The sequence below is a fragment of the Amphiura filiformis genome, chromosome 18, assembly GCF_039555335.1.
Source record: "Amphiura filiformis chromosome 18, Afil_fr2py, whole genome shotgun sequence".
Classification (NCBI taxonomy): Eukaryota; Metazoa; Echinodermata; class Ophiuroidea; order Amphilepidida; family Amphiuridae; genus Amphiura; species Amphiura filiformis.
Window position 1 is genome coordinate 36966793 of NC_092645.1, and position 18200 is coordinate 36984992.

General features: G+C 36.7%; 1 protein-coding gene across 2 annotated transcripts; it reads right to left on the reverse strand.

Annotated features, from left to right (window-relative positions):
• Positions 1 to 790: 790 nt before the first annotated feature.
• On the reverse strand, positions 791 to 5829 carry LOC140138645 (uncharacterized). Of its 2 annotated transcripts, none has more exons than XM_072160387.1 (4): positions 5589 to 5829; positions 4869 to 5088; positions 4029 to 4253; positions 791 to 3036 (listed from the first exon to the last, which is right to left on the reverse strand). In XM_072160387.1, the coding sequence occupies exons 1-4, from the start codon at positions 5643 to 5645 to the stop codon at positions 2660 to 2662; spliced, it is 879 nt and encodes a 292-aa protein (XP_072016488.1). In that variant the 5' UTR covers positions 5646 to 5829; the 3' UTR covers positions 791 to 2659. The 2 variants fall into 2 exon arrangements, with proteins under 2 accessions (XP_072016488.1, XP_072016487.1); XM_072160386.1 differs by having other exon boundaries at positions 4869 to 5132.
• Between the last annotated feature and the right edge of the window lie 12371 nt (positions 5830 to 18200).

Consider the following 18200-nt stretch of genomic DNA (forward strand, 5'->3'; position numbering starts at 1 on the left):
TTCTGCTGAGATCAAAGGATTATTATTGTGAAAATAAACTTCACCCTAAAACTACGAAGGGCTTAGTTACCACCCCTTAAGATTTTTTATCGGTCATTAAAAAAACGCACGCGTTTACGCCCAAACGACTTAAGCTAATCGTAGATCCAATATTTGCGATCATTTTAGTGCTAACATTTTAACCCCAGCACCTTACCCGAGGGTAGGACGGGCCATCAAAGATGACCCTAGAGGAAAGGGTGATGAGGCCCACCATTGGTTTCTACAGTGAAGTCGATGATTTTCAATGTGTAAAACTTTTTGAAAAAAAGTGAAGAAAAATAATGATCAAATGGGGTTTTGCACAAAAATTTGGAAAAAAAATTGTGTGTTTAGGTGACAGGAAAACAAAAAGGGGGTCATTGGGTGAGATGGGGTTCAGTAAAACAAAAAGGAGGTCATTGGGTGAGATGGGGTTTATTAAAACAAAAAAAGTGTCATTGGGTGAGGTGGGGTTCAGTAAAACAAAAAAGGGGGTCATTGGGTGAGATGGAGTTCAGTAAAACAAAAAAGGATCATAGGGTGAGATGGGGTTCAGTAAAATAAAAAAGGGGTCATTGGGTGAGACGGGGTTCAGTAAAACAAAAAAGGGGGTCATTGGAAGTTGAAAATGGGGGTCAATGTGGCCGCACAACCACGTCACCCTTTTTAGTGACCCCCCGGGGGTGCCTTTTGGTCAAACTGCAGACAACAAAAACATGGAAAATCGAATATTGACTCAAAAATAATGTCAAGAGAAAACCGCACATGGTACAATATTGGTATCGGATAAAGATTGCTTTATTTCTTAACAAAACAACATAATGCAGTTATTATCTTTGTAATTCAGCTATATTATATTTTATTATGCATTTATGATTATTATTATGTAATTTCACTTTTTACATGGTTTTATGAAGCTAACATTCATGATACACAATGCGTCTGAGAAATTAGAACCTAAAATTACACTGCTAAGCAACTGCAGTGGGTGCACGCCTGTAATAAGGATTCTTCTGATCCGTTTGGGAAAGGGCGTCAATCCGATACTGATGAGGTGATATACAGTAAATTTCAACAAAAGGTTTTTTAACTAATTTTGGTACTATGGGACCTAAAATGACACAAAAAAAAGTTATAAAAAATCAGGCTACCGGAAAGTGGTCCCAAGATGGCGTCCAAAATGGCCGAATAAAAAACAATAATTTTATTTTTTCAGTAATGTCGGATTAAAATAGTATGGTGCTTGGATATACTTAAAAAAATCCTGGTGTTAAAATTAGGCACGAAATTGTGTCTTCAATTGTGTCTTCAATCTTCAACAGTTGAAGCTTGTAAAAATCGAAAATCTTACACTAGAAGCCTATTTTTTTCACGTAAGTTTAACGCCAGGGTTTTAAAAAAAACCAAAGTACCAAGCATTATAGGTTTTTTTTTCTGACAATTTACCGAAGAAATCAAAATTGTAAATTTTCCTTTGACCAAGAAATTAATTATGAAGTGACAAGATGTAACTAAAATTTTAGCTAATTTCAACACCGAATTCCATCGTTTCGATCGTGCCTAATTAAGTGACTGAGTGGGTCTGGTACCACAATAGCCATCGATTGACTAGCGTTCTGAGTGTTTACTGTTTTTTATCATGATACAGGTATAATAATTCTCTTTTTCCATTTGAAATAGATTCAAAGATAAGTAAATATAAATACCAGCAGCCAATACCAGCTGCATCTTTTAACTTAAACTTTAGATCTCATTTATTGAAATAGAAACACGACTATCCAAAAACTAAAGCAAATACCAATTCAAAATTAAATTTAAAACTAGCGTCGTGTTTTCATTGATTACATCACAAAAGTGCAACTTTTGATTTCGTTTCTTACTTTAATAGGTTTTTGGATCACCACGAGGGCATAAAGCCAAAACCACCTATGTCCATTTGTTTTCTCAATTACATGTTACTCATTTCAGTAACAAATGGACGGTTAATTCTGCCCTCCATAAGACTTTGGGGGTATATGCATGGTCATTTGCGTCAAACTAACTGTTAAAGTGACCATGCATATACCCCAAAGTTACTTGCATTTATTATGGAGGGCATAAATAACCGTACATTTGTTGCCGAAATGAGTAACATGTAATTGAGAAAACAAATGGACATAGCCAGTTCTGGCTCTAAGCCATCGACCGTTTCTTTAATTCTCAACCAATATCAACAAAATAAGGTCTTAATCAGAACTAACGAATACAGGTATTGACATAATACATGTGTCTTTGTTAAGGATATACAGGGGTGAACGTAACATTTGATTACGATAGATGTCTATCCTACCGAGCAGCTTCATAAAGTACATTAGCAGCATTACCCTCAAATGACGTCACAGAAGGCGATGGAGAAAATACATCACTATTCCTACTCTCGCGACGATAAGTGCTCCCGCTTTGGTATATGACATTGGCCACCGATCCAATCGAACTGCATGATTGTTTGTAAGACGTTGATTGTCTGTCTTTTGAAACTTTTTTGGAGTAATCGTACTTACTGTTATCATAAATAACGTTTTCAACAGATCCAACCGAGCTCTGAGACACCTTTGTTGACTTTGAATACAATGCGTTTTCCACCGAACCAACAGAACTGCTATGTGGCGTCTTCATATATAGCGCCCCCAGCGAGCATTACGCCTGTATTCCCATACTTCACTTCGTCATCTGCAGTTGTACTTTGTGGCCGATGTACCGTATGGTAAAACGCATTTGGTTCTGGACCGGCTGTTTCCGGTACCTCTGTGTAAGCGGCACGCTCATCGTCAGTATCAACCTCTTGATAAATTGGTGACTTCGGCATATCTCCTTCATCATAGATGTTATCACTGGCACGTGGTCGCGCAATTTCTGGATCAAAAGATTTAGGGTGAGACCACTTGCGTCCATTGTTTCTGATATTAAAGGCAACGATAACAAGGCTGACGATAAATACGAGCGAAATTGCTCCGCAAATATACCATAATTCCAGATCTGTAATTAAAAGATGATAAGTGATCAAACAATTGATTGAAATACCTCTTTAATCTGTAATTAGGACGCACGCCATTTATATTATCATAATATTTTTATGACCCAGATAATGAATCAGCTACCTCAGACGATCTTGTTTTGTCCAGTTTCATCTCAGGTTGTTAGTTGTCAAAATCTTGATATAGGTGGTAAACTTGTGTCATCCTGGAAGCATTGTTCCAGAGTGAGCCATAAGTGAGTCATTACACTCTTCTTGGCTTAATATTCTTTGGTGACACATGATAAACTGTGTAAGGTGTCTGAAGCGTAATGTATGAAAAACCTAAAATCCGTCTTTCATGATTTAACAACCTTTGAACAGTACCGAACCGTTGTTAAGCCTTGATGAATACACAGTTTTACAGTAGCGTATACGCAGACGCAAGTTAACGGAAGCGCGCATACGAATTACGTGTAATCGCGTAAAATTCGCCCAAAACATACACGTTGAATTCATGATTTTGGAGGAAGCAGCAAACATGTTCGTTTGAATATGTAGTTTCTATTGTTGATGTAACCATGATTAACAGAGACTTCATCAATCTTATTGTAAACCGGGCATTCATCATGAAATATTCATGTGAATTGGACGATCTTTAGCTTGTTTTCGTTGTTTGTCTGTTTGTTTGTTTGTTTTATTTCTTCTTTAACCTGGGACACTCAATCAGTTGAAAATCCAATTAATCATCTGTTCTTCCTTGAGGCCCAGGATTCAATCATATTTTATAAAAACGGGTTCATTCATCTGCCCTCGCAAGGTAAACCACGCAGATGATGCGGACGCATCATTGTTAAACGGTGATGAACAACGGTGAAACATGATAGAATCCCTATTCTCATTTCACCCACTTTATCCACCTGTTCTGGGTATGTTTCCTGGTCATTATTGGATGGGTATAAAGTATAAACTGTGGTAACCACTCCATTGATTTATATTAATTCAAATTCATTACCTGTTTGCCTTTTAGGGAATTCAGTTCCGTCAACAAACAACGTCGATAGATCTCTACCCTCGGACGAAGTATCTTCCGTAAAAGTCACGTCCTGTTCCGTCACGATAATTTGAGTCGTTACCATGGTAGTTATTTCCGGAACAAGTGTTGTCATTTCAGCTGTCGAAGAATCCTGAAATACTTTGGTAGGAGTTGTTCTTGTGGGTTCAACGGTCGTTGGTGGTACTATACGAATAAAAAACGAGAACAGCGATCTGTTTTTTAAAGGGATCTTTATTTTGACATTTTGAGTCCAAGATTCTGTGGTTTCTGTCAAGTGTGGTTATTTTTTAGACTTTGTAGGTTGGTGTTCTTTACAATATGTAAATTCAATACATTGATTTCGAGGTAGATTATATTTCTTAAACAACGCAGTGACCTTAAATGAGTTTATAGACGATTAACACAGACACTAATTTGACAGTAATTGCACATAATGAGGTTTATGTCAATAGGGACCACCTTTTTTTATAGTGTCGGTCTTGTATTTGACATTAGGAATTATATTTCAGATTTTTCCCGCCCATCAACGACTAATATCACTATATCGAATCATATGGCATTTTAAACTTAATAAAGTATAGTATTTGTTTGAAAATGACTTAAATGAAATTTGACTGTGACTATAATTAAAGCGACGTGCGTTTATCATTCAGACCAAATTGGTACTATAAAAATTAACTGAATTGATATTTTTAGGAATTAGTAAAAAAGTAAACACGAATATTGGGAGTAAAACAACCCGGTCATGTAGTTCAAGATCAAGGCATTTCTCATAATAAGAGTCATAATGAAGCTTACCAATACTGAATATCCGATTGACCCCATAACCACCACACGCCAGATGCTTTTCCTGCGGACACGATACTCTGCAGTATTCATCAGAGATTAGTGAAGCCAATTCCAATGAGTTTGTGCAGGTGCATGCTGGAAGATAGTACCTGTATGAAACACCAGCATAGGAATAGTTGCTGGACCAACAGGACGATATGCAGGACGAAGGGGTGAGAGTGGTGGAGAACTGTATGAATGATAATGATACTGCACTGTAACAGCCGAGGTATTCTGTAAAATTGACATTTTAAAACAGTTTATATGCTAGTTAAAAAAAGAACTAAAGAAGGAAAGAAAGAAAGAAAGAAAGAAAGAAAGAAAGAAAGAAAGAAAGAAAGAAAGAAAGAAAGAAAGAAAGAAAGAAAGAAAGAAAGAAAGAAAGAAAGAAAGAAAGAAAGAAAGAAAGAAAGAAAGAAAGAAAGAAAGAAAGAAAGAAAGAAAGAAAGAAAGAAAGAAAGAAAGAAAGAAAGAAACAGAGAAAGGAAGAAAGACAGGAAGAAAGAAAGGAAGCAGTATTATCGTCATATTTTCTGTATTTCATATTTTCTCGTCGTCATATACCTCCTTAAGAAAATGTTTATCGCAAAAGACCAATTAAGCGAGATTTCAATTAATTATGCACCTCGATAATGTATTATAGTTATATGAAAAACAGGCACAATACTGGGTGCCGTCTATAATACATACCTCCGGTTTGGCCCCAAGTACTCGCAACCCAACAGCTGACGATATAAGCCATAACATTTTTTCAAAGTTGACAACATTCTGCTCCTCGAGTTTGTTTACCAATATTCTTCTTCTTTAAGCAACACACTTTAAACAGATGCTCTAGATTCTCACAGTAGTATTATAATGGTAGAACACTCCGGATACGTGGTGAATAATTCTAAGAGGGTATTGATGAGTAGCTTGTTCAGGATGTGTCCTGGTTCCGGAATTGATCAGATTATCTAGTCTTGGTTATCATTTGGTAACAAATTAGGGCCATTCAATTTATTCCACACACACCCTATGGAGGATTTGACCTTAATCTCCCACAAAGGGAGTGTGAATTTCAAAAGGGATTACCTAAAAAGGTGACTCCATTGTCACCCTGTGAGATTCAGGTCTTCAACAGAGGGTGTATGGATTTCCAATAGAAGAGTCAATTAAAACGTACTTCAGTTTAAGGTATATTATTATGTGATCATTCACATGCCCGTTTTTGGAGACAAGATCCATACGCCGGTACTTCTGCGACTATGTATTTCCGGATGTGTTTGTAAATTTGAATGTAATCCACTATTTTAAGGCAAAATGGTGGAAATGTGAGTTTTCATCCAGCAAAGCCGATAATCATTTACCACATTAAAAGGTCTAATAATGAATTATAAAAAAAAATGTTTATAGTTCACTGTAGAGCGTCTTTACCACTCGGGTCGCTGGCGCTCACTGGCTATTGTGAAATATTCAACGACGGAAACGATAACAATATAATCACAAATTTGAACAAAATAGACAATTTTGCTGCACAATCGTGTCACGTTATTCCGCCTTTGCATCCAAATGTATAGAAATACCAACCGCTATGTAGAAGGTCAATTCGAGACTTACTGTCTACTACCTGTAATGGCAGCGCGGAGGTGGTCACGTGTGTATTTATAAAAGCTCATATATCCGAAGTACACTGGGCATTGGACTATTCCAGAAATAAGTGCACAACCCCAATAGAGGAGTAACATTTCAATAAATGAAATGCCGGGATTTCCAAGTTAGCTTTCTGGAAACAACTGGAATTCCAGTAGCCACTGTTACTTGATTAAATGATTGAAAAATCACAGAAATGTCCAATAGAGCGTTTAAACTATTTTTTCTGCTGGGTTATTTTGTTGGCTTTAGACACTTGAAAAGTCTGGATTTCCAACAATCACAACTGGATAAAAATTCTGGAAATCTGAACTCCTCTGGGGTGTGCATCTATTTTTTTTAAATAGCCCATTCGAAAAGAAGTGGATTATTTTCACACTTATTTTTGAAACATACAGTATGCTTGTCTTTTGGTTAGGAAATGCTACATTTGATGGCAGAGCAATCGGCAAACTATCTCTGTGTAGTTTTATCGTAGTAAGGAATCACAGCTTAATACAAGTACAGACCGTTCGTTGTATTGTATGTGACGCTAAGATTGACGTTATCGTACTTTGACACGACACTTGACAGGTTAAGGGCACCCCACAGTCATGATAGTGATCAATCCTTCGAATTATTTCGACGTTGCATTCCTAGTAACTAAAGGTCCGTGTATTAAACATTCGCTCGTTTCAAATGATAAGTTTTGGTATAGGTTTTGGCTTTGATCATGGTTTCTTATTATCATGCCTACGCCCTTGACTGACATCATTACCAATACCTTTGTCTGTACCCTTCCTTAGAAACTTAAAACTTGTAGAAAGAAGTTTCGGTTTTCATTTCAGTTTCTTACATAATCGTGTGACCGGAGGAAATCAGGTTTGAAGTTACCTTGATCAAAGTATACAAAAGAAGTTTTCAAATTTCGCAGTGCAATATTCAAGAGCAGAGCAGTCGAACAACTCAATCCACATTTGAAAGAGTGAATTCGTTTTCGAAATAATTATAGGCTTATTTACTTTTAATTTAAAATAGAGACCATCGAATATTTCCATCAAGATTACAAAAGTGATTTGCTTTTTGCAGTTCAATCTAATACTCTGTCACTCTATCTAAAGCGGTTGGTGACCAATGAGGTAGTGACGCCTTTGCCAACACAAAAAGCGTTCAACCTCATTGGATAGAAACCAATCGCTGTCGCTCAGCTATGTAGTATAGATTTAGCTTTAGATGTTATGATTGCAGACAAGTTCTGTCCTCTTTTTAATTCGCTGATTTTTGGTTTGTGAGCAATAGAGAAATGAAAACTTATGACTTGAAACGAGGGAAAGAACAAGAACACACCGTTCAAATAAAATCACCTTTATTTTCAAATTCACAACACAGAGAGGTTTTTTTATTATCATCATTATCATCATTAATTATGCTACAGTTTATCAGGGGGGATTATCTTTGTACACCTACACCTTGTATTGTTGGATTAATATTGAGTTGTAAGAATCATGTAGAACCACAAACCAACTTTAATACAAGTATCAGAATACTCTCACATACATGTACAGGGTGTTCCTGAAAGAACTGTATCATCAGTTTTTCAGGGGGGGGTATCTTAGTACACCTCGAATTGTTGGATTAATATTGAGTTGTAAGAATCATGTAGAGCCACAAACCAACTTTAATACAAGTATCAGAATACTCTCACATACATGTACAGGGTGTTCCTGAAAGAACTGTATCATCAGTTTTTCAGGAGGGGGGGTATCTTAGTACACCTCGAATTGTTGGATTAATATTGAGTTGTAAGAATCATGTAGAGCCACAAATCAACTTTAATACAAGTATCAGATTACTCTTACATATTGATAACCTCATTAATATACGCGAAGCCTGTAATCCAATCAAAAGAAATTGATTGCCTGACCGCGCACTAATTGCGCGGTCATTAATAACGCACACTGACTCCGGACGCGCAACAATGACTTCTGCGCGCGCGTACGTGTATAAGCTACGTTATGGCAACGCACAAGCCAACGCGATGCCGTCGCGCTTCTGTGATTAGTAGCTCTTGTTGTCGGCGCGAATGTTATATTCGCCTGGTTGATTTTTTTGTAGGGTAGGTTACACCAATGATTAAAACTGGTTATATTTAACAGCGTTTTATGGCATTAAATAGCATAAAATGCCATTTTGATTTTTTCAAAATATTAGATACGACGGTAATGAATGACAATAATAACCGCTCCCGAGGAAAAATACCGACAATTTCACACAATGACCTCAAAATAGATGGTGTGTAGTTATTATTGTCTAATTATACAGCAAAAGTTCAGACACTTGTTTGTTAGCATATTGGTCAGCAGCTTTTTTCCTAGACTGGCCCCCAGTCTCGGTTCGGTTCCATCTCTGGATAATGTAACAATAAATAATTACGTAATGCCTTATGAAAAAAAATGCCAACTCCCCCCCCCCCTTATTTTCTTCAATGCCAAAACCCATTCCTCTTCATCCACAAATCGACGCCACTAATTACACCCACCACAGTCAACCATGCAGCAATATAGAAATATACTCGTATTATAAGTGAACGCGAAAGTCCATTGAGCGCTGATTCCGAGACTGGTCCAATCTGTTAGAGATCTCACTTCCAAATATTCGTTCAACGAAGCACGGTGATTCCGATGTCAATTACGAAAGCCCCGCCCCAGTTTCAATTCAAATATGGTAGCACAAAGCTATGCCGCGGGATGTGACGCAAGATCGGATGGGACACTTGTCAACAACTGAGAGGTATTGAGCTCAAGTGGCACGCGTCTGATAGACCCATGGTACGCGCAATAATAAAAGGCAACCACTCGACTCGGACTTAGGCCTATTGTCCATATTGCGTACATTATCGCGTGCGGTTTGCAAATGTTTGCACATTATTTAGCTAGGGAAGCCTTTTCAAATATCCCCGCGCTGCCAAGCTGCGTTGATTGGTCGGATACAATATCGTTGTTTAGTCGCTTACACAAACGTTAATGTAGTGAAAACATGGACGTGGTATATAGAAAGATTGCGTGACTCCAAATCCGTAAAAAGTGAACTTCCAGCAGTTTGTGGGAGCTGGAAGTCAAATTGCCTACAGACTGGGAGGGTCCGTGTATTGGGTTGATTTTTAATGCTATGTAATCTACATTACCAGTCGTTCTCCACGGACCCGAGGGAGGGTCTACTTTTTTCCAAGAATGGTCCAGGTAAACAATTCACAGCATTACAATATATTAAAATATGAAATGAAATATCTTGCTAGTTGATGGCATTCGTTGGTAGGAATGTAATATTTTGTGTCACCTTGACTTCGCCAGTGACATAAGTGATTTAACGTCATTGCTTCGCAATCGTGCCAACAGAACGTCTTTCTGCGTGCACTCTTTGGAATTAGGCTAACGCTCGCAATTTGATGCTGCGACCAACACAATGCGCAACTACCGTCACCGCCATAGCCCTACTCGAGATGACACAATGTCTAGGAGAATGACATTATGGTAAGCGTCCAAATCAATTACGTAATTGTAATTGAATGCCTCAGCAATAATAAGGACTTATATATAACATTTCAGCAAGAACCATATGTGCATCGATCACACAATGGCAAAAGCATTCATGTAGATTTATCACGTAAGAATTTCCGAGTATATAGATCAGCAACGTGTAAAAGGCGTTTGGAGAATGACAGATGATGTCATATAATTGCTATGTCTGTCATCATGATTGGAAAGTTTCATAGGGAAAATGCCGGTTGGGTTCTGTTCTGGTGCATCAAAAAGGGTATCGCTGAATGCTGATTAAAATATTTTACAAATTTGTCACCATATGGTAGCATGCTGTCCAGCAACATAAACCGGGCGTGCTTACACTCTTGTTCCGGCAGTTAACAGTCGCCAAGTATAAGAAGAAAAGTTTAAGATTTTTAAACAATTAATGTTCAAAGGCGTGATTTTGCGCTTAATCTGCCAAGTTTAACGTATGTTAAAAGACTGTTAAACTCGAGCGTATAAAGGTGGTTATTTTGTGTTACGTTAAAAGGCGTTAAACTGTGTAATGTTTAGTGGAATTGTACTTTACCTGTTTAACGATACATCTCGCGCCACGGAATTTTAACCAATTATTGTTTAAAATGACAAAAGCAAATGGCGGCCACGAGTGAATGCTCGTCGTGCTGCTTATGGTCTTCTGAAACTTCGTTCAAATAGGTAGGTTTGAGTCAATCAGGTTGCACCAAACTCGAGATTCGTTTGATAAGTTATGCATAGACATCGTTGAGACATAAAGGATGGATATTGATGCGTTCATTTGCTAGATTTAACAACGTCATTGGGATTGACATTCTAGCGATACTGTACTGTACTGTTCTACGTACACGGTACATGTATATCACCAATGTGTGTACCGCGATGTTCAGTTTTGGGCATACGCACAATAGCTTACATGTACAATGTAGACGAGATGCATTGAAGTATCGGTATGCTGGATACCGTATCGAGTGTGTGAATTTATTAGCGTTGATGTATTGTATTTTAGCATTGTATCGTAATGCATGCGAGAGAGAAAGGCTTACTAGATTTTAATTTTTTACTCGGATACATTGCCCGGATACATAGCGGGTTGAACTGATAAAAAAAAAAAAAAAAACTTTATGCATGAAATTGTATTTTTGAACGAATCTCACAGTTGACCAAGATCTGATGACTTCAAATCTATCATGAATTATGTTTCAGTATAAAATTTTTAAAAGAAAGAAAGAAAGAAAGAAAGTCCCAATCATAATTAAATCCAATACAACCATTGATTAAGCAGTTGTATTTCTTAAACAATCCTTAGATAAAATAGAACATATAAATCATTATCTGTTTAGAGTTATTAAGCAAATATTGATTAAAAGACATTAAACAACCTAGTTGGTTAAGCACTTAAACTTGAAGCTGGTTAAAGTGCTATATGCATTTATTGGTTAAAAGTTTTAACCAACTATTGATTTGAGCCTTAAACAACAAGAAAATTAAGGGCCCTTAACCAATATTTCGACGAGAGGACCACGTAACTAACACGTACGATATTCCGACGAAGACACAGAAAGAATAAGTGAATCGACCACATAAGTTAAATAGGATATCGTGGTAACAAAATCATTCGTGTAGTGTATTTGATTATTAAGAAGTCCAGAGTACGTCACCAACGTGTATGTCATTTGGAGAATGTGAAGTGGTGTAAGAACCAACTGCTAAGTATGTCATAATGATTGGACATTTCATAGTCAAAATATGTGATTCCACAGGTGTGTCACCGACTGTGTTCTGTTCTGGTATATCAGTATGGGGTACGGCTGACTGCTGATGAAAATATTTTCAAAAGCTGCCACCTTATATGTTAACAACCTGTGGTTTGGGAATTTTAATTTTCAGTAATAACCGGACGTGTTTACGATATTCCAACGAAGACACAGAAAGAATTAGTGAATCGATCACACAAGTTAACAAGAATATCGAGGTGACAAAACCATTCGTGTAGTATGATCGAGTAAGAACTCCAAAGTAGATCAGCACCGTGTAAGTGGCGTATGGTAAATGACAAATGATGTAAGAACCAACTATAATAGCACTTGCTCGAAGCGTAGCTATTTCGTACCGCTTACTACCACGATCTCTGCGCGACAACGCTGCGGATCGTTTTTTAGTTACAACCGATAACACTACATAGCCGAAGAAGATAAAGAAAAATAGTCCCATAAAAACGACCGTATTTACCAACGTATTATGGTTATCTTCGCTGCTGATATTTTGGTTACACACATTGTTTTTCGAGAAAAAAGTCCGATAGATTGAAAACGGCACAACTACTAAAATATTAAAGCCAACGAGTAGCTTTATTTTTGATATGGACATATGCCATACACGCTTTGAAAAAACAGATTTAGCGCGTATAATTGCTAATTCTGTCATAATGAAGATGGCAAACCATTTGAAAAGGTTCATAGTGAAAATGTTCATTTCACAAACAGGTGTGTCGAACGTCTTCGTCATGTGATGGTGTCTCACTAATATGTTCGCTAGCGGTATCGAGACCGAAGACCCTATAAAGTCTGCCACGGATAAAGCAAACGCTAAAACGTTGAATGAGGTGCGAAGCCGAGGAAAACGAATTATCACAGTACAATAAAGTGAGTTACTTAAAATACCAAAAACGAAGATGAAGAAATGTACTGATAGCGTAGCGTAGTGTAATATAAAATATACTCATAAAGCTTGGTAATCACATCCGACGATGAAGCAGTCGTCGTTGGGAAATTCGATGAATTGATGTCCATTTTGGATATTATAAGTCATAAATGCTAGCAAAAGCGTTATGGTATTGAATATTTTGTTAAGCTGGCAGGAGCAAAAAGCAACATAGACACTCGGCATAGACGTAACATACGGAGACTTCTGATAAAACTCCGTCGGTTTCGGCAGTTTTCTCTTATATCAGTCGATATATGTAATCTCCGATACTTCTGACATCATCGCTCATAGAAAAGCAAAGTTAAAAATTTTAATATATACGGTGACCACTGTAAACATGCGCACTTACTTTTTAATACGCCGACGTTGCAAATGCGTATACTTGTTGCCATCATTGTTATTCTAACAAGTTGATTAAAAAAATAAAGAAAAAGTTCAATTCGAGCAAAATTGTATTCAATTACAAAATAATGAAAGACAGATACTCACATCCTGATATATAGTAACCACCGATTAGTAGCAGTAGCTTATGACAGCATTGGTACGATTGTACTAACCGTATTGTCAAATGCTTTCTATTTTGTGTTTTCAAAATTGACATTATCGCAATTCAATTTAGGCACTTCAAGAGTTAAGGGCACCCCATGGCATGTTTTCGCATTATTATGACGTCGCTATTCTTGGAAACAAACGTGCACGTAACAATGCAAGACCGAGAAGAATTGAAATCAAATCAACCGAAGTTTTTTTTAAACGAATTTTACCTCATTTGACCCCAAAACATACTCCTCCCCATGATAAACATGATTAAACCATATCTGATTACAATTCTTTACGAACCTAATGCTAGAGCATTGATGTGGCATTATTCTGATGGTTCAACCACATCATATGCAGCAAACCTGAACTTTCAGTAATCAGCCCTGTTTGATCCTTGCGTGTCATTAAACATAACATATGTGGAGATACCTTTATACCATGCTATGTATAGAAAAAAGAAGTAATGTGAAGCTATTTTGATGTGTACCGGAAATACCTCCTTGGAGACCTTTGAACCCAAACTTGGGAAGACCACATAGGCCCCGATTGTAACTAATGATAAAGTCCAAGTCTCATTACTACACATAATCTGTTTCTTGGAAAAATCACATTCTTGCCTATAATGGCTGAACAGTTGATTTAGTGAGGAGGAAGCACAATCCGGCTGCGACCAAGATTATGCATAGACACAATGGTGGGTACGGAAGCGTCTTCGTGCCACGACTTGGCATGATAATTATCTTGCCATGTCGACTTATTATCAGCATTATGTCAACATGACAATATGAATTAATGCGCCAAGCCAACTTACCAAAAACATGTCGACTTGTCATGATAATTTATCTTGACATGTTGATTTACATATTTTGATAAGTTGTCTTGGCGAGATAATTTATATCGTCATGTTGACATATTAAATGTTGATAATAAGTCGACATGGCAAGATAATTATCTTATCCTGGCACTTAGACGCTTCCGTAGGTGGGTATTCGAAAAGACATGACGATGTTCACACTGTGGGTTATTCTTTTTAAAAACATGCGTGGCTGGTGCTCACGAGCTCGTCTATTGGTTTAGACAGATGCACAGTATTCGACTTTACTTGTCTGATAAAGCAACACAATGTCTGGTTAAGTCGATCATTCTTTCGCTGCTCGAGTTCTGTATTTTCATCAAAAAAGAACCACTAACCACTAAACATATTGTTTGAAAGGATTCTAAACAAAAATGATTCTCTTATAAACCATCATGCACACATTTTCCACCTCGATACACCTGAGCACACATTTTCGTCCAAGAGGTCTCAAGCAAACAGTGAATGTCTCCAAACAGCCTTTGATTACACTACACGGTTGAGTGCATAGCAATGTAAGATATGTGGAACTTCTAGCTGAAAAAATGGGCCTCTATTACTGTTTTTTGTCGAAACCTCAAGTGTTCCCTTCATCCAATCAGAATTTATATCAAACGAAAGCTAACGCGTCCCCCTAAAACACTTTTTGTCACTAGGTCAACAGGTGGTTTAACCCTTCAAATTATTATGACGTTATTTTCACTAATAGGCATATTACACAATGAATGAGAACAAGACCATTCAAATCAAATCACCTTTATTTCCAAACTCACAACATGTAGAGTTGCTATACCATCATTATCCTACAATTATTTTGGGCAGGCAAGTGTCTTTGTACATCTCGAATTGTTATTGGGTTGTAAGAATACTAATATGCACAGCCAAGCCATAAAATCCACTTTAGTACAGCTATCGGACTGCTCTTTAAAATCATACTGCAGAAGTTTAGAATTGTTTATCAGCGGCTTTCTTCCAAGAAGAGTTCACGTCAACAAATCATAACATTATAGTACAATACGAAATGACAGATTATTATCTCCCCAGTTGATGGCATTGAACAGGTACTTAACTTAATATCCGCGAGGATGTCAACTGCAGACCGCAGGTTTCTAAAAAAAGGTTCGAAATTGAAATATTTCAGATAGCTCTTGAGAGTAAAATAATATCTCAAAACTTGGAACTTTTCTATGTTGAAATCCATGGATAATTATACGCTGAGCATTAATATCAATTGAAATATTTTCTAAATGATTATATACATATTGATAGAAACAAATTATTGTGTGTTGTAACATGTAATTACTATCAATTTACATACGGAATTATAAGCAACTGAGTTTGTAACTGAATTAATGCTATAGTATTTCTTGTCTGTGTACAATTTTTATCGTCAGTTGAATAAAATAATTGCAATGCCGTGACTCTTAAATTAATTATGTACATAATTATATTATCTATAAATTGATTCCACGGTTATGATTTCTTAAAATTGTTAACAAATAGTGTAAATGCAATAATCTAATTTGAGAATCTGGAAATGAAAAGCAAGATCAAAACCAAAACTATTGATGTGTTGACCCAATGTTGTATTAATAAAATGCATAATGAGAATTTGACAAAGTATTCAAATCTAGGAAATAGGGAGCAATTATAGACTTCTACGCTACTTACATTTCACTCACCGGAGTGCTTTCACCGGGTCAACCGGCGTCTTCAAGGGATGTTATTGCTCTGAAGATTTGTTGTTGCTAGTGATGTTGTTGGAACACATCCGATGACGCCATAGATGTAGATGACATCGGCTGAAGACGCCGGTTGACCCGGTAAAAGCGCGTCGGTGAGTGAAATTTGAGTAGCGTTGTAGAGCAAAAACGGCGTTGTAGAGCAAAATATATCTATATTTAAGATATATAAAAACCTCAAAATTGATAACCTGCCCAAACGTGTCTCCTTTTGACATGATACGTCACATAATAGTGATGGCCGACTTGTGCTGTTCTAAGACGGATTATTTTCTTTTTGCCCTGTTGTATCTCATGTCTTTATTTTTTACCTCTAGTTGTTTATGTTGCTATTAAAATGTTTATCTTTGTCAATAGACAAATTTCGGGTAGCCACACTGCGCAAGCGTTGATCGTATTTTGTTTTCTCTCTCCTACTTATCCTCTTCCTCGAAGATAATATTGTCCATCCTGTAAAGCAAAACAGACCACCCTCAGTGTTTGATGGGGTGGGTGTTGTGACGAGAATTTTTAATATTGATCTATGTGGGCATTCAGAGGCGGATTAGGGGAAAGGGCCCTGTAGCAAATACTTTCCAGTGCTTCAAACAAGTAGCGGGTAATGTAAAGTTATAGGTGATATTTTGGCATTTTCCGAGGAAAATCCATAGCTTGAAGGGTATACGATGTATTGTTGATCAAAGCAACCAAAATATCGAGTTCTATTATCTGAATCAGTATATTATTGAAAAATAACAATTTGATGTCTTGCAAAAGTTCAGTCTTCAAATCACATACTTTGAAAACTTGCTTGATTTATTGTTGTTATTGAGTTATGTACGTTTTACAAAAGTGTTGTTGTATAACTTAAGAACCATATGACCTACAAAAGTATATATGTGATATTAGAATTCTTCTACACATACACTCGCTATGATTTGATCAATGCATTTTTTGCCAAAGCTCACTTCCATTCGCAAGAAACATTGAAACAGTTTAAAATAGTTGCTAACCTTCAGTTCCTTGGAAAATTAATCATTAGAAAGGAAGGAAGAGGAACATATAATTATATGACAAAACTTTTCTCAAGCATCGTAATGACAAAACTTTTCTCAAGCACCGGCCATTGGACATTGGCTTTCGTTGTTCTGGGAATCCGTACAAATATCGTCAGGTGCTAGCAACTTGTTATCAATATCATGACAATTGACCTGTACGCACTAGTACAATCAATTAATGAAATCACTCAATTAATCACTTGACAACTTTTTGTTTTTTAATATGTGGATTTTGTCGCTTGGATTAATTTACAATCAGATAGGTGTTACTTAAAGTGTTTTCCAAAGCACAACTCTCTTAATGGCACGATCAGTCATTTAATCATTACCGAGAAATCGTAAAATATTTGAAATATCAAGCAACAGATAAAGTGAAAGATAACGCTAAATATCAAATATACAATAACATATTAAGCCGATTATCCCTTTGTTGACTTGAAATAAAAGCCAAGCCATTTAAAAACGGCCTTTTTATATATATTTGGTTATCCAACAGTTCGCTATTTTCATGATTTTGTTTGCTTGATTACTATAGTATTTGCCGGACAATGACCCTGGATAGCGCAAAAAACACCCAAAGGGCGGCTAAAGGCCCGTTAATACTATGCTTTGCGGTGCTGTGCGTTGTACTGCAGAACACTGCATTGCGATATCGCAACGCAATAAAGTTCAATACATTTTAACTTGGAAATGCGACGAGTTGCGTTGAGTTGCGGCAAATCGTAATCGATATATCGGGAACGCAGAGTACCGCAACGCAAGTACAGCCAGAGATAATGGACTATGAGATGAGACACTTCGTACTATCGGCCTATACCGATGTTGAGAACATACATGTAGTTCGTAAATGTCGTCTCCGGTCAGGCATTAATACGATCTGTACTACGATATGTAATGATAGGAGCCCATATAGCCCTATATAGTGCTCTGTTCCGAATAAAGCCATGGATAATTTATTGATTTATATCAAGAGTCACATATTTTTGTAGCAATCACAGAAGAGAGTTCCGAAAACACAATGGTGTCAATTTTTTGTGTGAAAAATAGCTCCGCCTAGTAGCTCCACGTTTACACCAGTTTAATTTCAACATAATGTAAATCCACATACAAATGGACACAAAATGTAATTAAAATTATAATATAATATAATATAATATAATATAATATAATATAATATAATATAATATAATATAATATAATATAATATTATCAAGACATTTAGATGCGTGGTTTATTAAAAGGGCATTTCGTGATCCACG

Coding starts and splice junctions, on each gene's coding strand:
- LOC140138645 (XM_072160386.1), bottom strand. CDS start 5,640: ATGGCTTATATCGTCAGCTGTTGGGTTGCGAGTACTTGGGGCCAAACC. Junction 5,133..5,588: donor TACTTGGGGCCAAACCGGAG/GTATGTATTATA, acceptor TCAATTTTACAG/AATACCTCGGCTGTTACAGT. Junction 3,037..4,028: donor ATTCCCTAAAAGGCAAACAG/GTAATGAATTTG, acceptor TTTTAATTACAG/ATCTGGAATTATGGTATATT.